Here is a 23,333-nt window from a genome sequence, read left to right on the forward strand (position 1 = left end):
ATGACCTCCTTCTAAGAAGGTTGTGAGGGCCACATGAGTGCTGAGTGCCGTGCCTAGCAGGTACTTCATGCTCCATATGGTAGCAAGATTGTTGTTGTTTTTGTTCTCATCCTCGGGCTCTGTCCTTTCCTGCTTCCTCTTTTGCCTCCTTTTGCCATAAATGTTTATTGAATGCCTAACTTGCTGTACCAGGTGCTTTTTTCCATAAGAAACTTGGGAGGCAGGTCTCATTGTCTTCATTCTTCTGATGAGGAATCAGAGATTCAGAGAGGGAAGGTAACTCATCCAAGGTCACACAGCTAGTAGAGCTGGGATTGAAACCCAGGCCCCTGAGTCCACTGTTTCTTAGTTTGTAAAAGGAGCGTAGGGCACTGCCGCTGGGGACCTGCCTGGGAAGTGCTCAGCCACAGCTGGCCTTGGCCTCCTGGAAACTCAGGGAATGATGCTCCTGGAACCCTTGAGGGCCTTGGGGGGGGTATGTGTGTGCAGAATGGGGAAGCCGGACAGGCACCAGGCCGCGCCACCCCCCACCCCACCCCATCACCAGAGTTGCCTCTGGGGCTTTTCTTTTCTTCTTTTCTTTTTTTTTTTTTATGATTTTATTTATTTATTTGACAGAGATCACAAGTAGGCAGAGAGGTGGGCAGAGAGAGAGGGGGAAGCAGGCTCCCTGCTGAGCAGAGAACCCGATGTGGGGCTCGATCCCAGGACCCTGGGATCATGACCTGAGCCGAAGGCAGATGTTTTAACCCACTGAGCCACCCAGGCGCCCCGCCTCTGTGGCTTTTCTTGAAGAGGCCTCCCTTTGGGAATTGGGAAAGGACAAGAGAAGGACTGTTTTAGTTCAACTTTCCACTTTCCAGTTGGCAGGACACTCTGAGGGAGAGCAGAGGTCTTTCCCGAGGTCACTGGGCCAGTACCACAACTTGGGGCTTCTGATTCTGCTCCTCACTGTTGCCTTCTGCGATGAGCCTGGGAGGGTGTTAGGGTTGAGCTCCTGCACAAGAGGGAGGGAGAGACCTGCCTGCCCATCTCCCCCAGTGGTGGTTGGGGTGGTGTGTGTCCCTAGACATCTGTCCAGGGATCCTCTGCCCGCTGGGACCCTTGGGTATAGAGTCTTTGGCTCCAGTGGGCTATGGCGGGGGGGAGGGGGATCCCCTTCAGCTTTTCCTGAACAACCTTAATGGGAGCAGGGTCTCTCTGCCGGTGGCTCAGGAAAGACACCAGAGGTCTCATACCGTCCCCTCCCCCACCAGCTTCCTGACATTTACTTACTGCTGCTGTGGTGGGATTTTCATTTCGGCAGCGCCCCCAAATCCATTAATCTCTTTGGATACAGTGAGTCCAGGGCAGAGAGTGGTGTTTTATCAGAAGCAGCTTTGATTTTTCAAAGACAAGTGCAAACAGAGATGTGTTCTGCTCTAGTTGCTTCTCACGGCTGAACGAGGTGCCTGGGACAAGGGGCAGCCGGGACAGAGGAGGTCTGCGGGAGCTGGGCAGGGTGCTGCCCTCCGAGAACCCCATTCATCTGGCCCTCTTTAAACGCCCTGGCGCATGAGGCCTGCGTTCTGGGTAGAGCAGATTTTCAGTGGACATCCTATGAGTTAGGGGAGAATACAGCAGCCAGCCTCACACCCTGGGTTAGCCTCTGGGAGGCAGGCCTGGGGCAGAGTGCTGGTTTTTTGTTTTCTGTGATCATGCAGGGTGGGGCAGGCTGATATCAGAGTGATTTGGGGAAAACAATAACAGCAATAATAATAATTACAAGCGACTAATCTGTGCCAGGCACAAGGCGAACATAATCTCTATTCCTTACAGCTCGAGGGTGAGATGAGAGACCATAAGCCCATGACTGGGTGAGAAAGCTAAAGCTCAGAGAGATTGAACCACTTGCCCAACCTCACACAGCTAGCGGGGGCAGAGCTCAGCTTTTGAACACAGGTCTGCCGGAGGCTCCTTGCTTCTCCACCTTCTCCATCCCCTCCCGGGGATTGGGATCCGACTCTGGCTGCCGTGGAACCAGCCCACCCGCCCCCAACTCCTAAGTGATGGCCACATCAATAATTCCCTGAAGAAGGGGAGCAGTGCTGACCGAGCAGCTCGGCCCACCACGCGAGTGCTAACTGAATGCAACCCTTCTCCCTTGCACTCCTGTCAGACATGGTTTTTTCCATTTCACACGATGCTGTTCCCCTTTTAGAGGGAGGAGTAGACGAGCAGCGTGTGGGGTGTGGTTGGCGCTCCAGACTGGGAGTTAGTCGATTATTGTTGTTTTCATGATTATTACTGGCGTTGGATCCTGTCCTTTCCTCCTTTACCTCTTTATATGGTTAGTGTTTCCCACCGGCCCAGCTGTGTGCCAGACGCCTTCTCCACTACAAGCTTAGGAGGGAGGGCTTCGTGCCTCTCTTTGCAGGTGAAGAATTGGAGACCTGGAGAGGGGAGCGCCCAGATCCTGATGGCGTACTTCACCATTTTCACATGGATCTACTATGTAATCCCCAGCCCGATAAAGATGTGAATCCTCTCGAACCCTCTGGCAGGCTTCCCCACCCTCACTAAACTTGCCTTTTTGACTGTTGCAGGACGTCACTTCCGCTCACTACTGAACTCCATAGAAGTGGAATCCCACAGTGTAGTCTTTTGGGTCTGGCATCTTTGTCATCAGTCACCTGAGGATCTTTTCTGGAAGCTCTGTTCTCTTCCATTGGTGTATTGGTCCATCCTTGCAATAGTACCACACTGTCTCGATTACATAATTCCTCAGTCCCCTGGCCCTGGCTTCTGGGGTTTGCATGACCTGGGAGCCTCTTTGGTATTCTGAGATGTTGTTATTAAAGACTGCTGCAGAAAGCCCAGGCTGGGCAGTGGGCGGGGGTGGCCCCTGTGCTCTACTGGGCTATCGCTGACCACCGGTTGGGAGAAGACTGGGGACAGGCCCGACTTTACAGAAACTAATCTTTATGTCTCTTACCATGCGGCATCAGAGCCACAGGCCTGAGGGAAGACCAGTGGGCATGAGTGTGGGTGTGTGTGTGGAGGGGGGTGGGGACCAGGGAGGGGGAGGTACGGGAGACTCCACTTGGCTGAAGGCTTCTAACAGACTTCTGAGTTCTAAAGTCTCCTGAGGACTGTGGGACTCAGTGAGCTGTCCCTGGATTGAAGAATCCCTCCTTAGGACAGCCTGTCTGTGAGTGTTCCTTGAGGAGGGAAGTATGGGACAGCCGGAAGTGACAAGGGACAAATATGTCACCCCATATCCTGGGTGGCAGGGTGTTTAGTGGCATCTTGGCTGCCACACGTGGCAGTCCAAGCTCAGGAAGTGGCTGTAAAAGGAATCGCTTTCCAGGTGGGTGGGGATAGTTCTAGACCCCTCCAACCGCTTGTTGAATTGGCCCCACTCCACTTCGAAGAGGCCTCCTTGCGCTGCAGCATTCCAGCCTCGCTGGGCCTCGCATGTGAGGACCCGAAGGCCAGTCTAAGTAGCCACTATGCAAAGACTTGGGTACAGAAGTGCCAGGATGGGAGGCAAGAGCCTGAGTTCCAGCCTCTGTTCTGCCAGTGGCTTGCTGTGTGACCTTGGACAAATCACTCCCCCTCTCTGGGCCTTGATTTTCTTATTGAAGGCAGTGGATTAGCTAGACTGCAAGGGCACATCCTGCTTGGCTATTTTACACAACAGTGATTCTTGGCTTGCTGGGAGCAAAGACTTCAACCATCTATTTCACAGTCTCCAGGGGGAGCTTATTTAATAATGCAAGTTCCTGCTGTACCCCAGACTGACTCGTCAGAATCTGGAGTGGAAAATGTTGCTAGAATCTGTGTTTTAACAGACTCTTCAGATGGTTCAGACACTGACTGGAGTCCAGGAACCACCTGCCACAAGGCCAGCCTCCAGACACCGTGCAGCGCTAACCCGAGTGTGCTCATTCCTCCAGGGAGTATGAGGTCTGGGGTGGGGGGGGGGGCAACAGCCTGGGGGGGGCCCTCTTTTGTTTGAATCTCTGCACCTGCCCTGGTGATCATATTTGCCAGTCACATTAAGAACTGGTGACAGTGACTGTCACTGATTTTATTAAAAGTAAAGGTCGAGCAGGAGCATGCTTTCCTAGCCCGGATGGAGCCTCCTCAAGCCACAGGACGACTATCGATTGCAGACCTTTTATCGAAGGTTAATTGGATTTCAGTGAGTGTGTGTTTAAGACCCTGCCTGGGCTGAGGCCCAATTGAATTTGTGTGAAATTAGCTAGAGAGAAATGTGACCAGGTTGGGAGTTTGGGGAGGTGGGGATGGGCACGGGGGTCTGGTAGGCAGACACCTGCTGCTCTCTGTGAAGAGTTGGGGAAGGCTCAGAGATAGGGAGCTTGCAAGAGACGCCTGGGGGCCAGCAGGGGAAGAGAGCAGGGGGCTTCTAGGGGTCATTGGCTGGACTTTGATTCAGTCCCCTGTCTTTGGGATGGCCCTCTTGGTATGTGGTGTGGCCTCCGGAGCCCACCCTTTGACCTCTCCAGGAAGTAAATCTTGCCTTGAGTCAGTGGGGGTGGGAGTGGGGTGGGGACCAGGGGTTCAGCTCATACTTGGAAAGCCTTCCCATGAATCTTCCTTTTTCAAGACCCCCAGCTCTGGTTTTCAGAGGTGTCAGGGGCCTTCAGTTGCTGAGCATCTCTGGGCTTGGGCAAGCACCAAGCCCCCCTCCCCCACCGCTGCTTGCCAGCCTAGGGTCCAGGTCTCAGTAGCTCTCTGTCCCCCTCCTGAGCAGAGGCCATCTTGCTCATCTCTTTCTGTCTGTTCTCTCTGTTGCTGGGGGCTCTTTCTACTCTTTGTGTCTTTTAACCTTTCTTGTGGGGTCGGGGAGGGAGTGGAGTCAGCACATGGGTTCAGTCGGCCATGTTTAGCCAGAGGCCCTTGCCATGCTTCTTCCTTCCAGTACTTTTTTTTTTTTTTTTTTAAGATGTTATTTATTTGGGAGAGAGAGAGAATGAGAGAAAGAGCATGAGAGGAGAGAGGTCAGTGAGAGAAGCAGACTCCCTGCTGAGCAGGGAGCCCGTTGTGGGACTCGATCCCGGGACTTCAGGATGATGACCTTAGCCAAAGGCAGTTGCTTAACCAGCTGAGCCACCCAGGCACCTCTCCTTCCAGAAGTTTTAAAATTGATTCCGGGTCATTCTGGGAGCCGCGGGAGGGTCTCAGATGTATCTTTCAGCCATTGTTCCTCGTGCATCTACTGTGTGTGCACGTTCTGTGTGAGTGCTGGTCACAGGCGTGCACTGAGTGAGCCTGGCAGAAGGGGAGGCTGGGTGCCAGGGCAGGAGGGGCAGAAGGTTATGCCTGGCTCTGCCATTTGCTGGCCAGGGACCCCTGAATGAGTCACTTAAACTCTGAGTGATTGTCCACAGCTGTGCCGTCGGAGTCTGAACAATACTTACTTCACAGGGTCGTTGTGTAGACTTTAGGCTGTGAAGTTGTGTAGACTTTAGGCTGTGAAGAAGTGAGATCATTTAATTAATTGATTAATTATATTTCTTAGGTTATTTATTTGAGAGAGAGAGAGAGAGCGAGCGCCCGAGCAGGGGGAGAAGCAGAGGGAGAGGGAGAAGCAGGCTCCCTGCTGAGCAGGGAGCCTGATGCAGGTCTCGATCCCAGGACCCTGGGATCATGACCTGAGTGGAAGGCAGATGCTTAACCGACTGAGCCACCCAGGAGGCCCCGTGTGAGCTCATTTATAATTCATGATGTTGTTCTTCGCAGAGGCATGTCTTCCTGGGACTCGTCTTTGCCCCCCTCCTTTGCACCTACCTCTGTTGTCCTGGGTACGTAGATGTGGAAAATGAGCAGCGGTCCTCGATTGAGTGAATAGTGACCCCTGGCCTCGGTCTGTAAGGGCCATGCTGCAGTCGGGCACTGGTCTCCCTGTGTTGAATACCACACTTACTTTTCCTCAGTGTCATCTCCCACTTCATGGGCCTCTGGCTTCATGGTAGAAGGTGCCCAGAGGACCAGGGGAGCAAAGCTGAAGAGGAAGGAAGGATCCTGTTTACCGAAATCTCTAGAACCAAAACATCTCCTCCACCGTCCTCATGTAGAACTCCATTAACACGTCAGACCAAATCTTGAGAAGCACTGGGATGTTCGAGAAAACTTGGTGCCCGAGATGGGCTCCTGGAGATTTCTTTCCCTAGCTACAGGGGTGTTGGGAGTGGAGTCAGCCTAATGGGTCTCTGGTACTGGCTCTGCTGCTTACGAACCATACTGTCTTGGTGAAGCCATTCGCACTTTTGAAGCCCCAGCTGCCTGTTGTAAAGTGGGGGGCAGGAGAAACACCCAAGGGAGTGTTTGATGACTGCAACATGAAGTGTTGGGCGCAGTGGCCCCAGTACGTGCTCAACACAAGTTGTTATTACGTTGGACTTCCAGCCCTCAGCCCCGCTTGCCAGAAAGAGGAAACGTGTAGGGAAGAAACCCTTTCCCCATTTCTTTTTTTTTTTTTTTAATATTTTATTTGTTTATTTTGACAGGCAGAGATCACAAGTAGGCAGAGACAGGCATATAGAGAGGGGGAAGCAGGCTCCCTGCTGAGCAGAGAGCCCAGTGCAGGGCTCGATCTCAGGACCCTGAGATCATGACCCGAGCCGAAAGCAGAGGCTTTAAGCCACTGAGCCACCCAGGTACCCCCCTTTCCCCATTTCTTATACTGACCCGGGTCAGGTAGAAGTATTTCTCCGGAGTGCCTTGTTGCCCGAGGCAGGGGATGTCAGGTGTCAACAGCTCCTCCTTCACTGTCTTCCATAGTCATGGCTCCTAGGACCCCATGCCTCTGGTCACTGTGACGCTTTGAGTCTGTCTGGCCAGGAGGCCTGAGGAGCCCTTATTGGCCTTGTGTCCTGGCTCTCAAGTGATGTCCCACTGTAAGCCTAACCCAGAGAAGCTTTCATCGGGCTCCACAATTAGAGTAACTCCCCAGCTCCCTAGAATTCACTTGTAGCACTGTGTGTGGTTGAAGAGGTTCCCGCCTTCACATTCGGGAATTTCATCTCCGTGTTGGTGAGTCCAAGATTGACCCTCTCCATGAATGGATTTGGCCTCACTGGGCAGCAGCAAGTAATCTGAGGTATATGTATCCCCAGGGAAGTTCCCGGGGTGGGGGTGAGGGCCAAGAGTAAAATCCCGGCGTTTCATGCTCCGGTGCTTCAAGAAGTCTGACCGTAAACTGACGGAAGGATGAGGAGAATTTGAATTATGACCCTCTTTATACTTAACATCAGGATACGTATGTGATTATTAATATCCTGCAACCAACCTCCTATTTCTTTGAGAGATCTTGGCCTTGCTTGCACGACACCCCCAAGAACATAAATAGACTTTCCCTTGGGGGTGGGAATAAATTAATCTATGCAATTATAGAATAATTAAAGCACTTCCAGCCAATTCAAGTTTTGAGAAAAATCCAAAAATAATTCCTTGATTTAAATATTATTTACTAAATTAATTCTTTACTCAACCTTTTTATAGATTTCTCTCTCTTTTTTTTTTTTTTTAATGAAGGCATTGTGTAATTACTGAAGTCACTTACATGAATGGCACATTGTTTTTACACAGAACCATGAAGACTTGTCACTGAATTTTTTTCTATAAAGAGCTGTAGTATAGCTTTAGTTAACAGTGAGTTTTTTGGTTAGAGGAGTGGTCCTGGATTTCCCTCTGAGACCCTTTTCTCCAAATGGAATGCCTTCTTGGATGCCCTGTGGACCTTCAGAGTGTTTTTCTTCAGCCGCTGCCCCCAGGCAGGAGCTTCTGTGCATGTGGAGAGGCAGGAGAAAGTGGGTGGTGGACAGCCTGTTCACTGGACCTGGGCCACCTGGGTTTGGAGCCCGGTTTCACTCACTGCTGGCTGGGTGACCAAGCTGCTTTCCCTTTTTCTAATTCTTCCTTCAGCTGTCTACTACAGAAGATGGCTATGAGTTCATGGAAAGTGCCCAGAATGGTGCCTGGCCCCCAGTACTGGCTAATACCATTCTAAGACGTTGGCATTCCCCTGTCTTTATGCAGATGCTACTGTCACAGGGCAATGGGCAGCTTTAGAGGAACAGAATAGATATTTTCCCAAAGAAGATGTACAAGGAGCCAGCAGGTACCTGAAAAGGTGCTCAACCTCACTCATCGTCAGGGAGATGCAAATCAAAACCCCAAGGAGACATCAGCTCACACCTGTTAGAATGGTCCTCAAGAAGCTAAGAGAGAAAGGTGTTGGCGAGGAAGTGGAGAAGGAAGAATGCTGGTGCCTTCCTAGTGGGAAGGCAAACTGGGTCAGCCACTGTGGAAAATAGTGTGGAGATTCCTCCAAAAATAACAAACGGTAGTACCATACGATTCTGCAGTTCCTGCTGGGTATATATCTGAAGGAAATGAAATCGGTATCTGGAAGACATATCTGCATCCCCATGTTCATTGCAGAATTTACAGATGTTTGCTCTTAATCACAAGACAAAGCTAAACTATTATGGAACGGGGGTGAGGGAGAGGGTTGTGCGCCCAGTGATCGCCTTGGGTTTCTTCTGGGATCCTCTGTGTCTCTCTGAGTAGGAGGGTGCTGGCTGCCTCCTCTGGGCAAATTGGTTCCAAGAAGCTATTTACTGGGACTCTGACAGATGTGAAGAAAAATTACCCAAAATTTAGGAATTAAGGCCAAGAGTGTGCAGTGTATCCTTTCAAAGTCGTTCTTGGGCATTGTTCAGGCAGCCCACCAGGGCTTTTTAATATCTAGGGGAATGTACTTTTGTTTGACTCTGCTATTGACAATTAATTAAGGGCTCAGACTGAAGTCATACGTCAACCTGTAGATCTTATCTGGTAGAGATGCAAATAATTCCTGCTCAGTAGAAAAGATAACCTCAGAGGTTACGATTTCCTTATTGCTCTGTGAGACAATAACCAGTTTTATATCTAATCCAGGAATCTTAGTCTCTTATTCCTGTTTAAATTCCCATAAATATGCAGTCCTTCAAAATTCTCGGAACCAGCTCTACCTTCTTATTTTCTCCTTTATTGGTGAATTAAACAATCTTTGACATGTGTTCATTCTATATTTTTAGGAGTTAAATTTTTAACTTTTTGAAAATTACACTTTGATGAAAGTGATATTGGGTACATTTCCCACTCCCCCAAGTTTTAAATAATAAGCCACCAATAAACACATTTACACATAAACACATTTGTGTGTCTTACGTAGTAATATAAGTACTTTATAGTGTGTGTGTGTATACACATATATCTATATCTATCTATATGGTATATAGTATATAAAGTGCTTTCCCAGATGTTTTGACCTTGAATGTCAAGGTTACTTTGTGAGGAAGTGGAGCTGATGGAATTAGTCCCCCTTAACAGCAAGGGAATGTAGACCCAGACCGAGAAGGAAGGTGACTTGACCCCAGCTCAGGCATGCCCTAGGTGGCAGGACCAAGATGGCGTCAGAGTGAAGCTGGCGTCCTCAGCTGGTTTTCCCTCTTGTCTGTGCCTGCTGTCTCTATCTATGTTGGTGAAATCTGGTTAAAGTGAACATCAGGAACATCTCCCAAATGGCAAGACACCCAAGTAGGAGCAGCTGGATGGGGTGTTGAAATGGGGAGGCCATTTGACGGCTTTCCTTGTGTATGTATGAGCTACAGTTAGCAGCACCTCTCCCTCCTTTGGCAGCAGCTCACTCCTTGTGGGCAAGGGCTCCCCCATCCTGAGTCCCCAGACCCCTAGGGGCCATCTTTCAGTGTGGTAATAGGGGGCCCAGAGCGATTAGCAGTATTTCAGAAAGCTCAGGGGAGATCATACATCTCCCCATGACAGGTCTGCCCAGACTAAATGAAATGTCATTTCTCTGCTGTTGGCTGGCATTCTGTCGGCTCAGTCTGGCTGTACTGCTTATCTTGGGCTGATCATGAGCCCTGCTTGGACCTTATATGCGTCCTTGACAAATAAAAATGAATTATTACCTAATAAATGCAATTGGTTTGGCAAATGCAGCCTTTCAGAGCATGGCTCCATGGAGCTCCAAAGGGCCTAACAAAAGGGCTTCTCAAAAGGGCCCTTGCTGGCTCAACCAGGACCAACTCTAGCTGGGCCCCTCTCCAAGGAAACAGAAAATGGTGGCCCTGGGGGAGATGACATCTTAGCCCGAGGTTGAGAACTTGACCTGGGGCAAAGTTCTCCAAGGGCCTGGAGAGTATGGGGCATTCATTTCATCTACTGCAACATCGGATAGGTATCAGGATTCAGACAACCTCTTTACTGAAGCTGAGAGAAGCAACTTGTTAAGGTCACAAGGTTCACTTGAGAAGTGCAGAGGTTGGCATGAGCCTGTAGGTAGTAGCGTGGTTGCTGGGAGGCAGTGGGGTCACACCTGGCTCGAATCCTGGCTCTGTGTATAGCCCAGTGGCCCTGTGTAAGTTGAACCTCGAGGAATCACAGCTCCTTATCTGCAAAATGGGCATCATAATTGTACCTGCTTTTCAAACCGATGCAAGGATGTCGACTATTGCTATAGTGGGGTTATTCTTAAAGATTTATTTTGCGGGTCAGAGGAGATTCATGGAGTCAGGATAAGCATCAAGACAGGAACCACAGCATCTCAAAAAACACAAGGATCTCATTCATATTGAAGGTGGAGTCCTATATTCACATGTTTGGCCTGTTATAGGTTAAGTGGATGCATCGTAGAGCTGGTTGACAGTACGTATATTATACCCCAATAAAGCCGTTTAACAAAATAGAGCCAGTCTCTGCCATCTTGGGAGCTTATAATAGTGGGCTATGTGGTCATTAATCAAATAATGACCCAAATAATGTGCTCGCCTCATGAAAGAATAGTATGGAGTTCTATGAGAGTTTGTGGCAAGAGAACCTCATCTAGGCTGGGAGGTCAAGGAAGGCTTCTCCAGAGAGGTGATGCTGAGCTAGGATGGGAAGGAAGAGAGGAGTGAACTAGGTGAAGGGGAGATGGGAGAAAGGCTTTTGGCAGAGGGATGATCATGTGCAAAGGCCCTGAGGTAGGAAAGCACAGGGCCATGGGAGAAGAGAAAAAGAGCAGAGGTGGCCATAGCATCATGATGGTGCGAGATGAGACCAGGGAGGGAAGCTGGGCCTCATTGTGCAGGGCTTTATAGGCCAAGCAAAGGAACTGAGCCTTCATTTTAAGACCCTACTCCAGGGTTCCTGCACCACCCATGGACCCCAGCTCCTCTCCTCTGGCTGGGATATGTTCAGTAGGGACCATGGGTTCCGGCAGGGACTGAGAGCAGTGTCAAGGGCAGAATGTGTCCTGGGGTGTCAGCTTTGTGAGTTGAGCTTCTCTTTGTCCTCTGGAAACCCATTGACAGACCATCTGTGGGCCCAGGTCTGGCGCTATTCAGCAGCTGTTCCCTAGCTGGGAAGAGGCTTTTAGCTTTAATAAAAAGAGAGTAGAGATAAGAAGACTGCCTCGGCAGGGAGGGCAGCAGTGACAGGATGATTTAAATGGCCTCTCAGTGTCATTTCTTCTATGCAGACCTCATAAATCAGATTAGCATTAGGCTCTGACGGGGAGGTGCGAAGGGAAAGGGGCCTGAGGGAGAGGGGAGCAGGGCTTGTGACTCTGGTTCCTCCTGGGCCTGCCTTGGAGCTGGTGGGACAGGCCTAGGGAGTGCTGGGGGCCTGTATCCCTCACTCACAGCCCACCCCCCTAGCCTTGCTCTTCGGAGAAGGGGAAGTTGGGATGACCCCACTCCCACCCCAGCTTTCCAGCCCATCCTCAGCTTTGGGGAGAAAATGATGAGATTGGGAAGAGAATAAGAAAGAGAAGGATCTGGAAAGAGTAGAGGGTGGGGGTTGGGGTGGGAGTTACAGTCTCCAGAAATGCTAGAAGCAGTGGTTCTACCTTGTGTATTACAATCACCTCGGGAACTTGACAACGGATGCTGATGCCTGGGGCTGACCTCCAACACTTCTGAGTTCTAGGTGACCCTACATGCAGCTGATGTTGAGAACTGGGGTTAGAACTGAACTTCTGTCTTAAACTCAAGAACTGTGTGATCACAAGCCATCATTCCTGCCATGACCGCCCAGGCCCACCCAGCCTTCCTCTTGAAAGTGACTGGATTCAGGGGCCAAAGTCGAAGTCTCCAAGACAGGTGTTAATGCGGCCTAACTCCCACCCATGTCCCTCCTCTTTCAGATCTCACGCCACCTGGGCAAGATGTATAGTGAGATGATCTTTGTCAATGGCTTCGTGCACTGTGACCCCCACCCTGGCAACGTGCTGGTGCGGAAATGCCCAGGCACAGGGAAGGCGGAGGTAGTCCTGCTGGACCATGGGCTCTACCAGGTAGGAGACACCATTCCCACCTGGCCACCCCAGGGTCTCTGGGCCTGCCTGGGATTGGAGCTTGCTCAGTTCCCCGATTGGCCACAGACACAGGAGGCAGAGAGCCAGGGTGGATGGAGAGGCCCTACCCTACCCTGCCCCTAGGGCTGCCATTTTGTGCAAGTCCTGTCCACGAGCTGTCTCCAGTCCAATAAGGTTGGTGTTACCTCCTTTACCACCTGCAGTGGAAGTAGACAGGGAGGTGCCTGGGGCTGTGTGGGTGCTTTGTCAGCTGTAAACACCGTGCTTCCCTGGGAAGCCCGGTCCAGCCTGCTGGAAAGTAAGCTGCCCTTCGATGAGCTGGGACTTCAGGGGAAGGGGGTCACTCAGCCCCGGGGAGGAGGTAACGTGCAGTGGGAAAGGGGGCCCAGAGCTGGTAGGGGCTCGATGGGCCTGGCCTCTGTCCTCTGGAACTTGGAACTCATCTGGTCCGCATGAGCCATGAGCTCCTGCCTGGAAGTTGCAAAGTTCAATGCCAATGCCTGGACCCAGGGCCTATTTTGAGTCCACAGCAGATGGTCCTGGAGAGGTTTTCCCAGTGGTCTCCTGCTCTTCCCCTCAGAGCCCTGATCTCATCTCCCCAAATCTTGGCCACTTTGAAAGGCTCAGTGAATGGGGACATGAGTTTAAGGTAGGCTAGCTGCTGTCACACAACCCTCACACGTGTGATCGCCCAGGCACAACAGATGTCTAATTGCTCGTTCACAGACCTGTCCTGGGTAGATGGAGGTGTCAGCAGGCAGGGGCTGACTGAGGCTCTGCCGCTGGGCTTCCCTGGGTGTGGTCTCCTCATCCTCCAGCATCGGTGAGGGCTTGGAGGAGCACGCATGGGAAGGTTTGCAGGAGCTGAACATGGGGTTCTGCCACGTTGCGTTGGTTGGAGGTCAGGCAGAGCACTGCACCTAACTAGGAGGGAGGCAGGGAGTGTGCTTTGGTGGGCAGTTAGTGACCGTCACCACTCAGGACCGAGGCTGGCCAAACAGTAGCCTTCACTTTGGACCCTCAGGGATGGCTGACCTTTGGGGGAGAAGCGGATCATGCAGAGGGGCTCTGGTCTTCAACAGTCCCCCTTCGCAGTGTCACACCAACTAGGGGCTAGGTCTCCCATGGGGACAGGAGGCTCAGGTCCTGCCACACGGCTCCCCACCACAGGTGCTCACCGATGAGTTCCGCCTGGATTACTGCCGCCTCTGGCAGTCGCTGATCTGGACTGACATGGAGAAGGTGAAGAAGTACAGCCAGCGCCTGGGGGCCGGGGATCTCTACCCCTTGTTTGCCTGCATGCTGACTGCCCGGTCTTGGGACTCCGTCAACAGGGGCATTGGCCAAGCCCCGGTCACTGCCACAGAGGTAGGTGGCGGTCCCGTCCTGGCCTTGCCTTCTCTTGAATGCGAGGGGTAGGGCCAGGGGTGGCCTTTGGACCCTGTCCAGTCCAGGGTCTGGGGTTCTGGGCTGGTGGGCTGTGGCCGTGGGGCAGTGGGCAACAGTGGAGATCTCCTGGAGGAGAAGCATTCCTGGATGCAAGGAGGGAGAGGGAACAGTGTCTCACTGTGTCCTCCCTGGCCTCAGCAACCCACTCATGGTAACCATGTAATCCACACTGCTGTGGCTTTTGCTCTAACCCAAGATTTCAGGCTTCCACTAAGTTCTCCTCTAGGACTTTCGGGAATCCCCAGGGACTGTCTCATCAGTAAGTCGGGCTCCTCTGTGCCCCTTGCAAACTTCCTGTATGCCTCCCTACTTGCGGGGGGCACCTCAGTTCCTCATACGGCACTGAGCCACTTGCCTCATTGTCCTCCCTGAGTGTGTGGCAAATAGCTTTTTCAGTCTCTCTCTGTAGCTCATTCTCCATTGGATCTAGACAAGAATCCCATGGAGCCTGGGCTGAGACTGGTCCAGGAGCCCCTCCTCTCTGTACTCCCAGCCACCTCCTTCCCAGACTCTTCATTCTGTCTTGGAATTGGCTTATCTTCCCAGTCCTACCCTGTGCCAGACCCGTGCAGACTTGCCCATAGCCACGTGGGGACCACTTAGACTCTGCCGAGGCCCGGGCCCGGGCTCACCGCAAGGGACAGGTCCCACTTGTGCAGTCAGATAGAACTGGGTTCTAGTTCCAGCTCCTGCTTTTCCTGCTGGCATGACCTTAGATGGTTCTCATCACATCTCTGAGCCTTGTAGTCCTCCCCTGTAAGCTGCTTTGTGATGAGGGCCTTAAGGAATGGTTGGATAGAGTCTTAAACAATGTCACAAAGAGACCACCTCTCACCATCTCTTGGCTCTGCTTTCCTGCAAACGTACATCATTCCCTAGCAAGCTTGGTGGCCATGATTACTGCCAGCAGCCCCAAGCTTTAAAGCTTGATATCTCAGAAGAGAGACCATCTCCCTCCTTTGTTAAATAGGGATGATAGTTTCTGTTTTATTGATAATGTATGTAAAGTGCCTCCCTATGGTTCCTGAAATTTGTTCATCGAACAAACATTTGTTTTTGCTGGAACCGAGACCCAGTGGTGGGGATCCAATGATGAACAGACAGACAGGCCTTCCATGATGTACACTGTGCTTGAGGGAGACAGACAGTAAACAAGCGAAGAAACAGGTAAATGGAATAATTGCAGGTTGCAGACACTGGAGGCAACAGGCAGGGTGAGTAATGGGGGGAGGGCTGTAGATTGGGTGCTCAGAGAACTTGCTGAGGATTCTGGAGGACAAGGAAGGCAGCAGCCTCAGGCAGAGCTTGGAGAAAGCATTCCAGGCAGAGGGCACAAGATATGCCAGGACAGGGAGAGAAAGTGTTGGCACCATCTGGAGTGTGGAGAGGTAGGTGCTGGAACGAGAAGAATTTGGGGTACTGAGCAGAGGGGCCTTCGCATGGGGCCTCCCAAGCCATGGGAAGAAGTTTGGAATAGTTCTCAGTACAAAGCAAAGCCTTTGACAGGTTTCAAGCAGGAGAAGAGTGTGCTCAGAGTTGTTATTTTAAGTATCTGGAGGGTACAAGATGAGCAGCGGGGCAGTTGGTGGGTAGGCTGGGAGGTGATGGGGGCGCAGACCATGCTAAAGGCAGAGGAGGTGGAGGGAAGCGGATGAGCCTTACTGCTTTGGATGCAAGACTGAGAGGCTCTTCTGTCAACTTGGGTGTAGAGAGGAGGCAGAGGGAGGGGTCAGAGTTGCATCACACCTTTTTGAGGTGAGTTATAGGGTAGGGGAGCTACTTCCTGGCACAGGGAAGACTTTGGGAATGACATAGTTGGGGGGTGGGAGGCAGGAGTTAGAACATTCACATGGGGGCATCGTGGGCAGAAAAGCTTGGAGCTCAAGGACATAAACTTGGGAGTCCTCAGCATGTACGTGGTATGTAAAGCCTCAGGGATGGACACAATCGCACGGCGCACAGAAGGTATTTAGTGTACGGTACGTGTTTTCATTAACCAAGTTAGGATCTTATTTTGCATTTTCGCTCATTTATAAAGACCCAGCAGAAATGCTACCATGTTAGTCTTCCTGGGTTGCTGGTAGAACACCGCTAGCTAGGTGGGTTTGTACAACAGAAATCTATTTTCTCACAGTTCTGGAGGCTGGAAGTCCAAGACCAAGTCATTGGTGGGTTGATTTCTGGTGCAGCCTCTCTTCCTGACCTGCAGATGGCTGCCTTCTTGCTATGTTCTCTTATGGCCTTTCTACTTTGTGGACACACTCCTGGTCTCTTTCTCTCTTCCTAAGGACATCAGTCCTGTTGGGTTAGGACCCCACCTTTATGAAGTCCCTTCACTTTGATTACCCCTTTAAAGGCCTTGTCTCCAAATACAGTCACACTGGGATTAGGACTTGAACATCGTGGTCTGGGAGAGACACAGTGCAGTCCGTAGCGCCAGCCAGGAAGTCTCTCCTCTTCATCTTTGCCAAAAGTGGCCCCTTAATTCTTGTATCACTCATGGGCGTGCACTGTAGACTCTCTCGAGGAGGAGCTGTTTGTGTCCTTGTGTGACTTCTCCAGCTAGTTGGTGAGTACTTGGGAGGCAAGGATCCTGTCTTGAATGTCTTTCTATAAGGTCCCTGCAGTCCTGGGACCATCTCTAACAGAGGGGTGTTCAAGTAGGTTCTGCAGACATGGACTCTAGTTGCTCACTTTGGACAAAAAGCCAGTGAGAGAATAAACTTGGCCACTGCAGGCCAGCCCCAGTTCAGTCTCTGAGATGTAAGGGCTCGGTTTTTCTGAGTCTTAGTCTCATTGAGAATGCGGGGACCCCTCAGCATTGTGTCAGGGAAGATGTTTCCCAGCTACAAATGGCATAAACATTTAGGCATCTGTTCTGTCCATAGCAAGATGCCTGGAGGTGAGTGGGTCCAGCCTGGTTAATTGAGCTGATCAGAAGCTCTGGGCTTTGGGCTGACTCTTAGGGTTCTTCTGGGAGAGTTCCAAGCTTTATACTTTTATTCCCTGATGTCCAGGGGTGGGAATTAGGGGCCATTTCTTCTCATATATTGTTTCTTAAAAACAGGAAAACCTTTCCCAAAAGTCCCCCGACAGACTCCACCTTGGTCTCATTGGCCAGAATTGTGTCTCATGTCCATGCCTGAGCCAATCACTTGGCAGAGGCCTTGTGCTCAGAGCTGACAATGGCCGAGATCAATCAAGATCCCCCCCTGGGGCTACGGAGAGGCTTTGCCTCCCTGAAGAGCACAGCCCCAAGGGGTCAAGTGAACAAAAATGGGGTTCATTTGTCAGAGGAGAATGGGGAATGACTGTTGAGTAGGCACCCAATGGGGTCTACTTCAGGCAGCCACCATCGGGGTAGTCCGAGCTCGAGGAGATGCCCCCTAGAGGGAGTCTGGCTGGGTACAGGTGCCTGCCTTTGCTCTGAGAGTTGCTGAGAGGGACTGTCTCCAGGCCAGTCCCAACTTTGCGGAAGGCGTCCCTGTGGTGAGCAAAGCCTTGATCTGGCCGTAACCCTCAGGCAGGCTGACCCACAGCTGTGGTGGAAGGCGGCGGGGAGACAGCAGCCTCAGCGTCTGGCTTCGTGTTCAGATGCTCCAATCTGATAGCTCCTGCCTGAGGGACATTTCGAGTTTCACAGCAACTCAGTTATCAGCAGCACACATGTGTTCTGGAAAGGGCTGAGAGTCCTGCTTGTGTTACAGAAGGCGGCCACGTGGGGAAACCTCTGGCAGCACTGCTGGGCCCCTCTTGTGACTTCGATTAGCACCAAGCATCTCCCCATTCCTTATCTCTGCTGATCCTCTTGGTCCTGCTGGGAGGTGGGCACAGAGGGTCTGAGCATTTCCAGTGTTTGGATGAGGACATCGGGTTAGAAGAGGTGAAAGGACTTACCCAGGGTCACAGTTGCACTGTGAGGTGAGAGGCAGTAGAGCCTGGTGGTGAGGGCGTGGGCTTGGGAGCCAGACTGCAGGAGTTCAAATCCCGATTCACCACTTAGTAGCTGTGGCCCATTGGTAGGTTGTCTAACTTCTCAGTGCCTCAGTTTCCTCCTCTCAAATGGGGGTGATACACTTGCCTGATAGGGTTGTCGTAAGGTTCAAATGAATTAATTCCCGCAAGCATTTTCTCTGGGGACAGAAAAGAGGTCAGAGGTGTACTGTCGTGCTCAGGGCTCTGTCTGGGGGCCGTTATTTGCCCAGAGTCTTGCAGAGTTCAGGGACAGGGAAGGGTGGGAGGCCAGACCTCATGCTCAGACACAAAGGTGGGGGTAAGGGCTAGCCCTGGCTCCTGCTCTTTGGGTCTTGGGACCTACAGCCCTGGGCCAGCTGAGATGGGCTCCAGCATAGAGACAGTGATGGGCAGTGGCTGTGTGGGCAGCAGGGGCTTTGGGAAGGTCTGGTGGGGTGCAGAGTCAGGCAGGGTATGGAGCTGGGTTGGGGTCAGGAGCTCAGGTCTGTGAACTCCACCAGCCTGGGCTTGGCTGAAGGGATGGGGGACATGATTCAGCAGATACCAGCTCCCGGGGCTCCTTCTAAGCCCGGCCTGAAATTGGTGGCAAGTGGAAGAGGCCTTGGAGAGTAACACAGGTGAGCCCTGGGCTGAAAGACTGGCTAAGTCCAGCCTCAGCAAGGGGTTGGGGAGGAAGCTGACTTCCTGCCCCAGTCCGTACAGGCTTGTGGACCTGGAGCAAGGGTGCTGGTGACCGCGGGGGGCTGGGGACGGCAAGGGGCCTTGCTGACGTGTTCTTGTCCTGTGTCTAGGGCTTGCTCAGAAGCTGGGGTAAGGTGTCTCCTCCACGTCTGTTGGACTGCAGAGCCCCTTGTGCTGAGCTCCCCCCGGGGGAGGTTCCTGGCGGTGCTGAGGCAGCTGTGCTGGGAGCTACCTCCTGGAGGGTCCTTGTGGCCTCTTCGCCCCAGGCTGCCCTGACACCTACCGCCCTGGGCCCCACTGTCCACTCCAACTCTCCACGTCTGTCTCTCTGTTGCTGCTTCAGGATGCGGAGATCCGCAACAACGCGGCCAACTACCTCCCCCAGATCAGCCAGCTCCTCAACCACGTGCCCCGCCAGATGCTGCTCCTCTTCAAGACCAACGACCTGCTCCTCGGCATCGAGGCCGCCCTGGGCACCCGGGCCAGCGCCAGCTCCTTCCTGAACATGGCACGCTGCTGCATCAGGGCGTTGGCCGCGTGAGTGCGGGCTCCAGCCTCCCTTCCCCTCCCAGCTCTCCTTGCCTGCCCCACTAGTTGGGGGGGGCAGTCCCGGTTACCTCCACTTTCTCCCACCAGTCCCTAGGGCCCTGCCTGAGGTCCCCAGTTGCCAGCTCCCTCTGGAGGAAGAGTTTAGGACGGGAAATGACTCCAGCAAAGTCCCTGGTTCTGGGCCGTGTGTTTGAGTGGTCCAGAGAGCTACCTGTAACTTTGTCAGATTGGTGGGTTCTGGGACATCACCCTCCTAGTTCAGCTTTCCAGGCGATTCTTATCCTCAGTAAATTTTGAAACATTTTCTGAGAGTCTCGGTCCCACCCAAGTGTCCACTGGACTGGGAATCCTGATGTTCATCCCATCTCTAACTGGTCCCAGGACCTTTCTCCCCAGCATTGACTAAGCTGCAAGGCCAATGTTCTTTCCTCGCAGGTGTGGCCGCGACTCGGGAGTGTTGCCAGCAGGCTCACGGGGGATCTCAGACCTTTTTAGATATCTCGGGACCTTTAGAGTGTTGGTGAGGGAAGGAGGGTGCTTCCTCAGGGAGATAATGCTGGAGAAGTGAGGGTTCTAGGCCCTTTTTCCTGAGTGTGCAGATACATGGGAAGGGCCATGCCCTGGCTGAATTTTCTCATCTGAGAGGGGAGCCCGAGACTGGGGTCAGATGCTATCCATCCTGTGCAGGGAGTGTTTCGTTCTGGCAAAGTGTCTGGTGAAGGGAGCGTTGGCCACATATCTCCTGCACCCATGATCAAATATTGAGTTAGATTATAGCAAAATAGACTGCACAAAAGGGCTGAACATGATTTATTCTTCCTTTGAGGGTTCTGGAAATGAGGTCTTAAATGGGTCATTAACATAAACACCAATTTCCATCCCGTCCTTTTGTTAGTGCAGAAGGAATTGAGCTGTGGGCTGACTCCATACTGGGCTTAGCCTCTCAGGACCACCTGACCTAGTTTCCAGGTGCTTTAGCCTCAGAAAGTTTGGGAAAGCTTTCATATTTGGGTTTGGGAGGTTCAGGATTGGCATATATTTACTAAACATACAGAAAAAGGGAAACATTGGAATGTTCTACCCAATGGGTCCTCTAGGTCTTTGATGCCCTGTGAAACAGCTGCTTTTGTTCATTCCACTTATCTGGAAAGCTCCTATGGAGTAGTTGAGTTCCTCTGGTGGCTGGGTGGGCAGTGCTAGGATCACTTAACCAGGAGTCACCCACTAGGGCGGGGGTCTGGTGAGTAGGCTAAGCCATGATCTTCCATTGTTCTAAGTGGTAATGAGTGCTTCTTCCTCATTTATCTCTTGTTCTCTCCTTCCTTCTTGTCCCTCCTACAGGCACAAGAAGAAGAACAGCCGCTCACTCTTCAGAAGGACACAGATCTCTTTCAGAGAAGCCTTCAACTTATGGCAGATTGACCTTCATGAACTCATTCTGCGTGTGAAGGGATTGAGGTTGGCCAGCTGGGTCTTGGCCCTACTCTGCCGGCTGTTGCCCACTTCATACTGAGCGGATCTGCTGTCCCCCTTTCCCTTTCCAGGGTGACTCTGTGGCGGGCAAGTGGAATTTTCACTCTTCACTCTTCTGTCATGTCTCCACCTAGGTGCCCTGTGTCTGTCACATGGTAGCCTGGAGCCCCACAGTCATTGTCTGTGGCACCATTATACTCCACCCTCAGAATCCCTCTCCTCAACTGTGACCCTTGTCTCATAGGCTACACAAGCTGTCCTATGCAAGAAGTTTCTCTCCTTATCCAGGGAGATGGCATACACAGTGTTTCCCACTCCTGGTGGGCGCCATTGGGCTGGATGTCCCCTTACTTCCGGTAACCATTCCTCCTTTCAGGATGGACCATGAATCCCACTGACTTCCTACATGAATTTCTATATTTAACTGATGGGAGGTTTGATTTTGTTGAAAGAGAGTAGAGTTTCTGAGCTTGCTCGGAATGGATTCCCTCTCCTTGCCCTGTCGCTCCCAGAGGTGTCATACCTGAGCAAGGTGGCTTGGCATCTGAGGCATGAGTTCACTGCTATTATGGTGACCACTCAGATGTTTTATGTACTGTGTTTCAATAAAAATCCCTTCAGGATTACAGAGAAGGGCTTTGTTGCTGGGATTTTTATTCTAGATGGGGAGTGAATCCACATTGGCTGTTAGGTAAGAGTGGGCCTGGATGCTGTGGGCCACTGTGTTCTACTTGGCACCTGGCCCCTGTCATCCTTCCAGCCTTTCCCTGTGTGATCACTTCCTGCCCCTTGTAGGTGTTTCTTCCTTTCTAAGACTCTGAGACTTTGGAGAAGTTAAGAAGCCCGACTCAGTTCAGGGCCAGCAACTCAGAGGCTCTGCTGAAACCTCGGACTTGGGTTTCCCTGGGTTCTCACCACATTCGCTGTGAGCTGGCTTTGTTCTACTCCTCGCTTCCTGCTTTGGGTTCATCATTTGACGCCACCGTCCTGGAGACTGTAGTGTAAGTCTCAACCACTGTGGGTTGGCTTCCACTCTGAAATTTCCTTGTCGCCTGTCTGGGCTCCATGTTTCCACCCCTTGCACCTGCCAGAGCTGCCCCGCCCCCACTCACTCATCCGCTCCTGTTCCTGGGACTTCCCCGAATTCCTGCTGTCACTCCAGGTGCCCAAGAGACCCCATATTCGGCAGGTCCTCCTATCACTGAGCTCACAGACAGTCATTGTATTTGAGTCTCTCTGATCTTACTTCACCTCATTCACAGGGACAGGAAACTGCCAAATTGGAGCCTCCTCTTCTCTTTATTCCCAATACAACAAGCAGATTTTCCACTGACCAGAGATGATTTGCAATCCCTTTATTTCCTAAAAGAATTAATTGTTCTTGGTGACCAGTTGGATGCACCCAGAGACCTGAGAGAATAATTTGCAAGATCTGTTATTAATCATGAGGATACATGCTGCATATTATATTTTATGGTGTCTTTTATAGCCACTGAAGTAAATATAAATGTCCTTTTTGTTCAAGGTAATGGTTACTTGCTTTTCACTTTCAGTGTAATGGTTGGCTTCCTGCTGCCCTGGGTTCTAAAACACCAGCATGTTGCCAGTGAGCCCAGCACCCAGGACAGTTAACAACCAGGGAACCCACCCAGGACAGAGAACCTGAGAGAGTTTGGGGTATAGGGCAATTTGAAAGTAGGAGGGAAGTTAGTAGATGATTTTTGAGTGTCTTCCTCCGGGAGAGACCGTGCTGGGCTCTTTGTAAATAAGTTACATCATTGAATTGTCCCACCAGCTCTGTGAGGGGAAAGGGTCATGAATCTCATCCTATAGAAATGGGAATCAAGGCTCAGAGAGGATTAGTAATTTCCCTAAAGTCACACAGCCGCTAAGTAGGGCTCCACGCTTTGGTTTTTATTCCCCAGTGCTGTAGATCTAGATCACACTCGCTCTTTGGCCTGTCAAATGTTCCTGAATCAAGTCTCAAAAACCCCAATTTCAGGAGGGATTGGGTTTTCTGTGGAGGTAGGGGGGAGTCCAGCGTATCAGTGCGGCCCAGGGCAGGAGCTGGCCCACTGTGGCCTGCATGTGGTTCTGACCCTGGCCTTCCGGAGTCAGTGCCGAGCCCACAGGCTTCAGGCATAGTTCCTGGAAGACGGTCCTCACTTCAGACACAAGCTGTAGGTGTGGGGGGTTTGCCAGGCCATGTGAACTTCTGACCAACTGGCTTCAAATGTGGGCATTCCCACATACCCCCAGACTCAGGGATTTGCTAGAATGGACTGAGAACTCAGGAAAGTAATGTACTTGGGATTACAGTTTGATCAGGACCAGCCAAATGGAGAGACACGTAAGGCAAGGTCTAGGAGGATTCTGAACGCAAAACTTCCACGTCCTCTCCCATGGCATCAGGACACGTCACCCTCTCAGCCTATCGGTGTGTTCACTGAGCCTCAGTGTTAAGGCTCTTTATCGGGATTTCCTCACATAGACACCATTGACTGAATCATTGATCACATGATTGAACTCAGTCTCCAGCCTGCCCTTCTGTCCCCTCCTTGGAGAAGGTGGGCTGATATGACCCCTTCCTGGGTCCTCTAGTTAAAACTCAGGTGTGATCCAAGGGGTATACCCGGAAAAACAAGGTACTCCTATGGTTGAGAAATTCTGAGGAGTTACAGTTATCTCCCAGGAGCTGCGGACACAGACCAGATTCTTTATTATATAATAACCACTCGGGGGTCTTGTTCTGTCCCCTTGGCCTGAGGTATGTCTGTATCGACTGACTGCGGGCCTGTGCCTTCTGGTTGGCCTGGGTGGGGCCATATCTGGAGCC

General features: G+C 51.7%; 1 protein-coding gene across 4 annotated transcripts in view; it reads left to right on the forward strand.

Moving 5' to 3' along the window:
• The window catches only part of ADCK1 (aarF domain containing kinase 1), a 120,209-nt gene extending 98,714 nt beyond the window's left edge, over window positions 1–21,495 (forward strand). For 3 of the 4 annotated variants that reach the window (XM_032846236.1, XM_032846237.1, XM_032846239.1), the window contains 4 exons: window positions 12,200–12,349; window positions 13,541–13,738; window positions 18,819–19,012; window positions 20,366–21,493. In XM_032846236.1, coding sequence (XP_032702127.1) covers window positions 12,200–12,349; window positions 13,541–13,738; window positions 18,819–19,012; window positions 20,366–20,537 — 714 coding nt within the window. In that variant the 3' untranslated portion in view covers window positions 20,538–21,493. Of the gene's footprint in view, window positions 1–12,199; window positions 12,350–13,540; window positions 13,739–18,818; window positions 19,013–20,365 lie in introns of all 4 variants that reach the window. The other variant, XM_032846238.1, reaches the window with a different exon arrangement.
• Window positions 21,496–23,333: the final 1,838 nt, after the last annotated feature.

This window comes from Lontra canadensis, unplaced genomic scaffold (assembly GCF_010015895.1).
Source record: "Lontra canadensis isolate GAN:19392208 unplaced genomic scaffold, GSC_riverotter_1.0 scaffold173, whole genome shotgun sequence".
Taxonomy (NCBI): Eukaryota; Metazoa; Chordata; class Mammalia; order Carnivora; family Mustelidae; genus Lontra; species Lontra canadensis.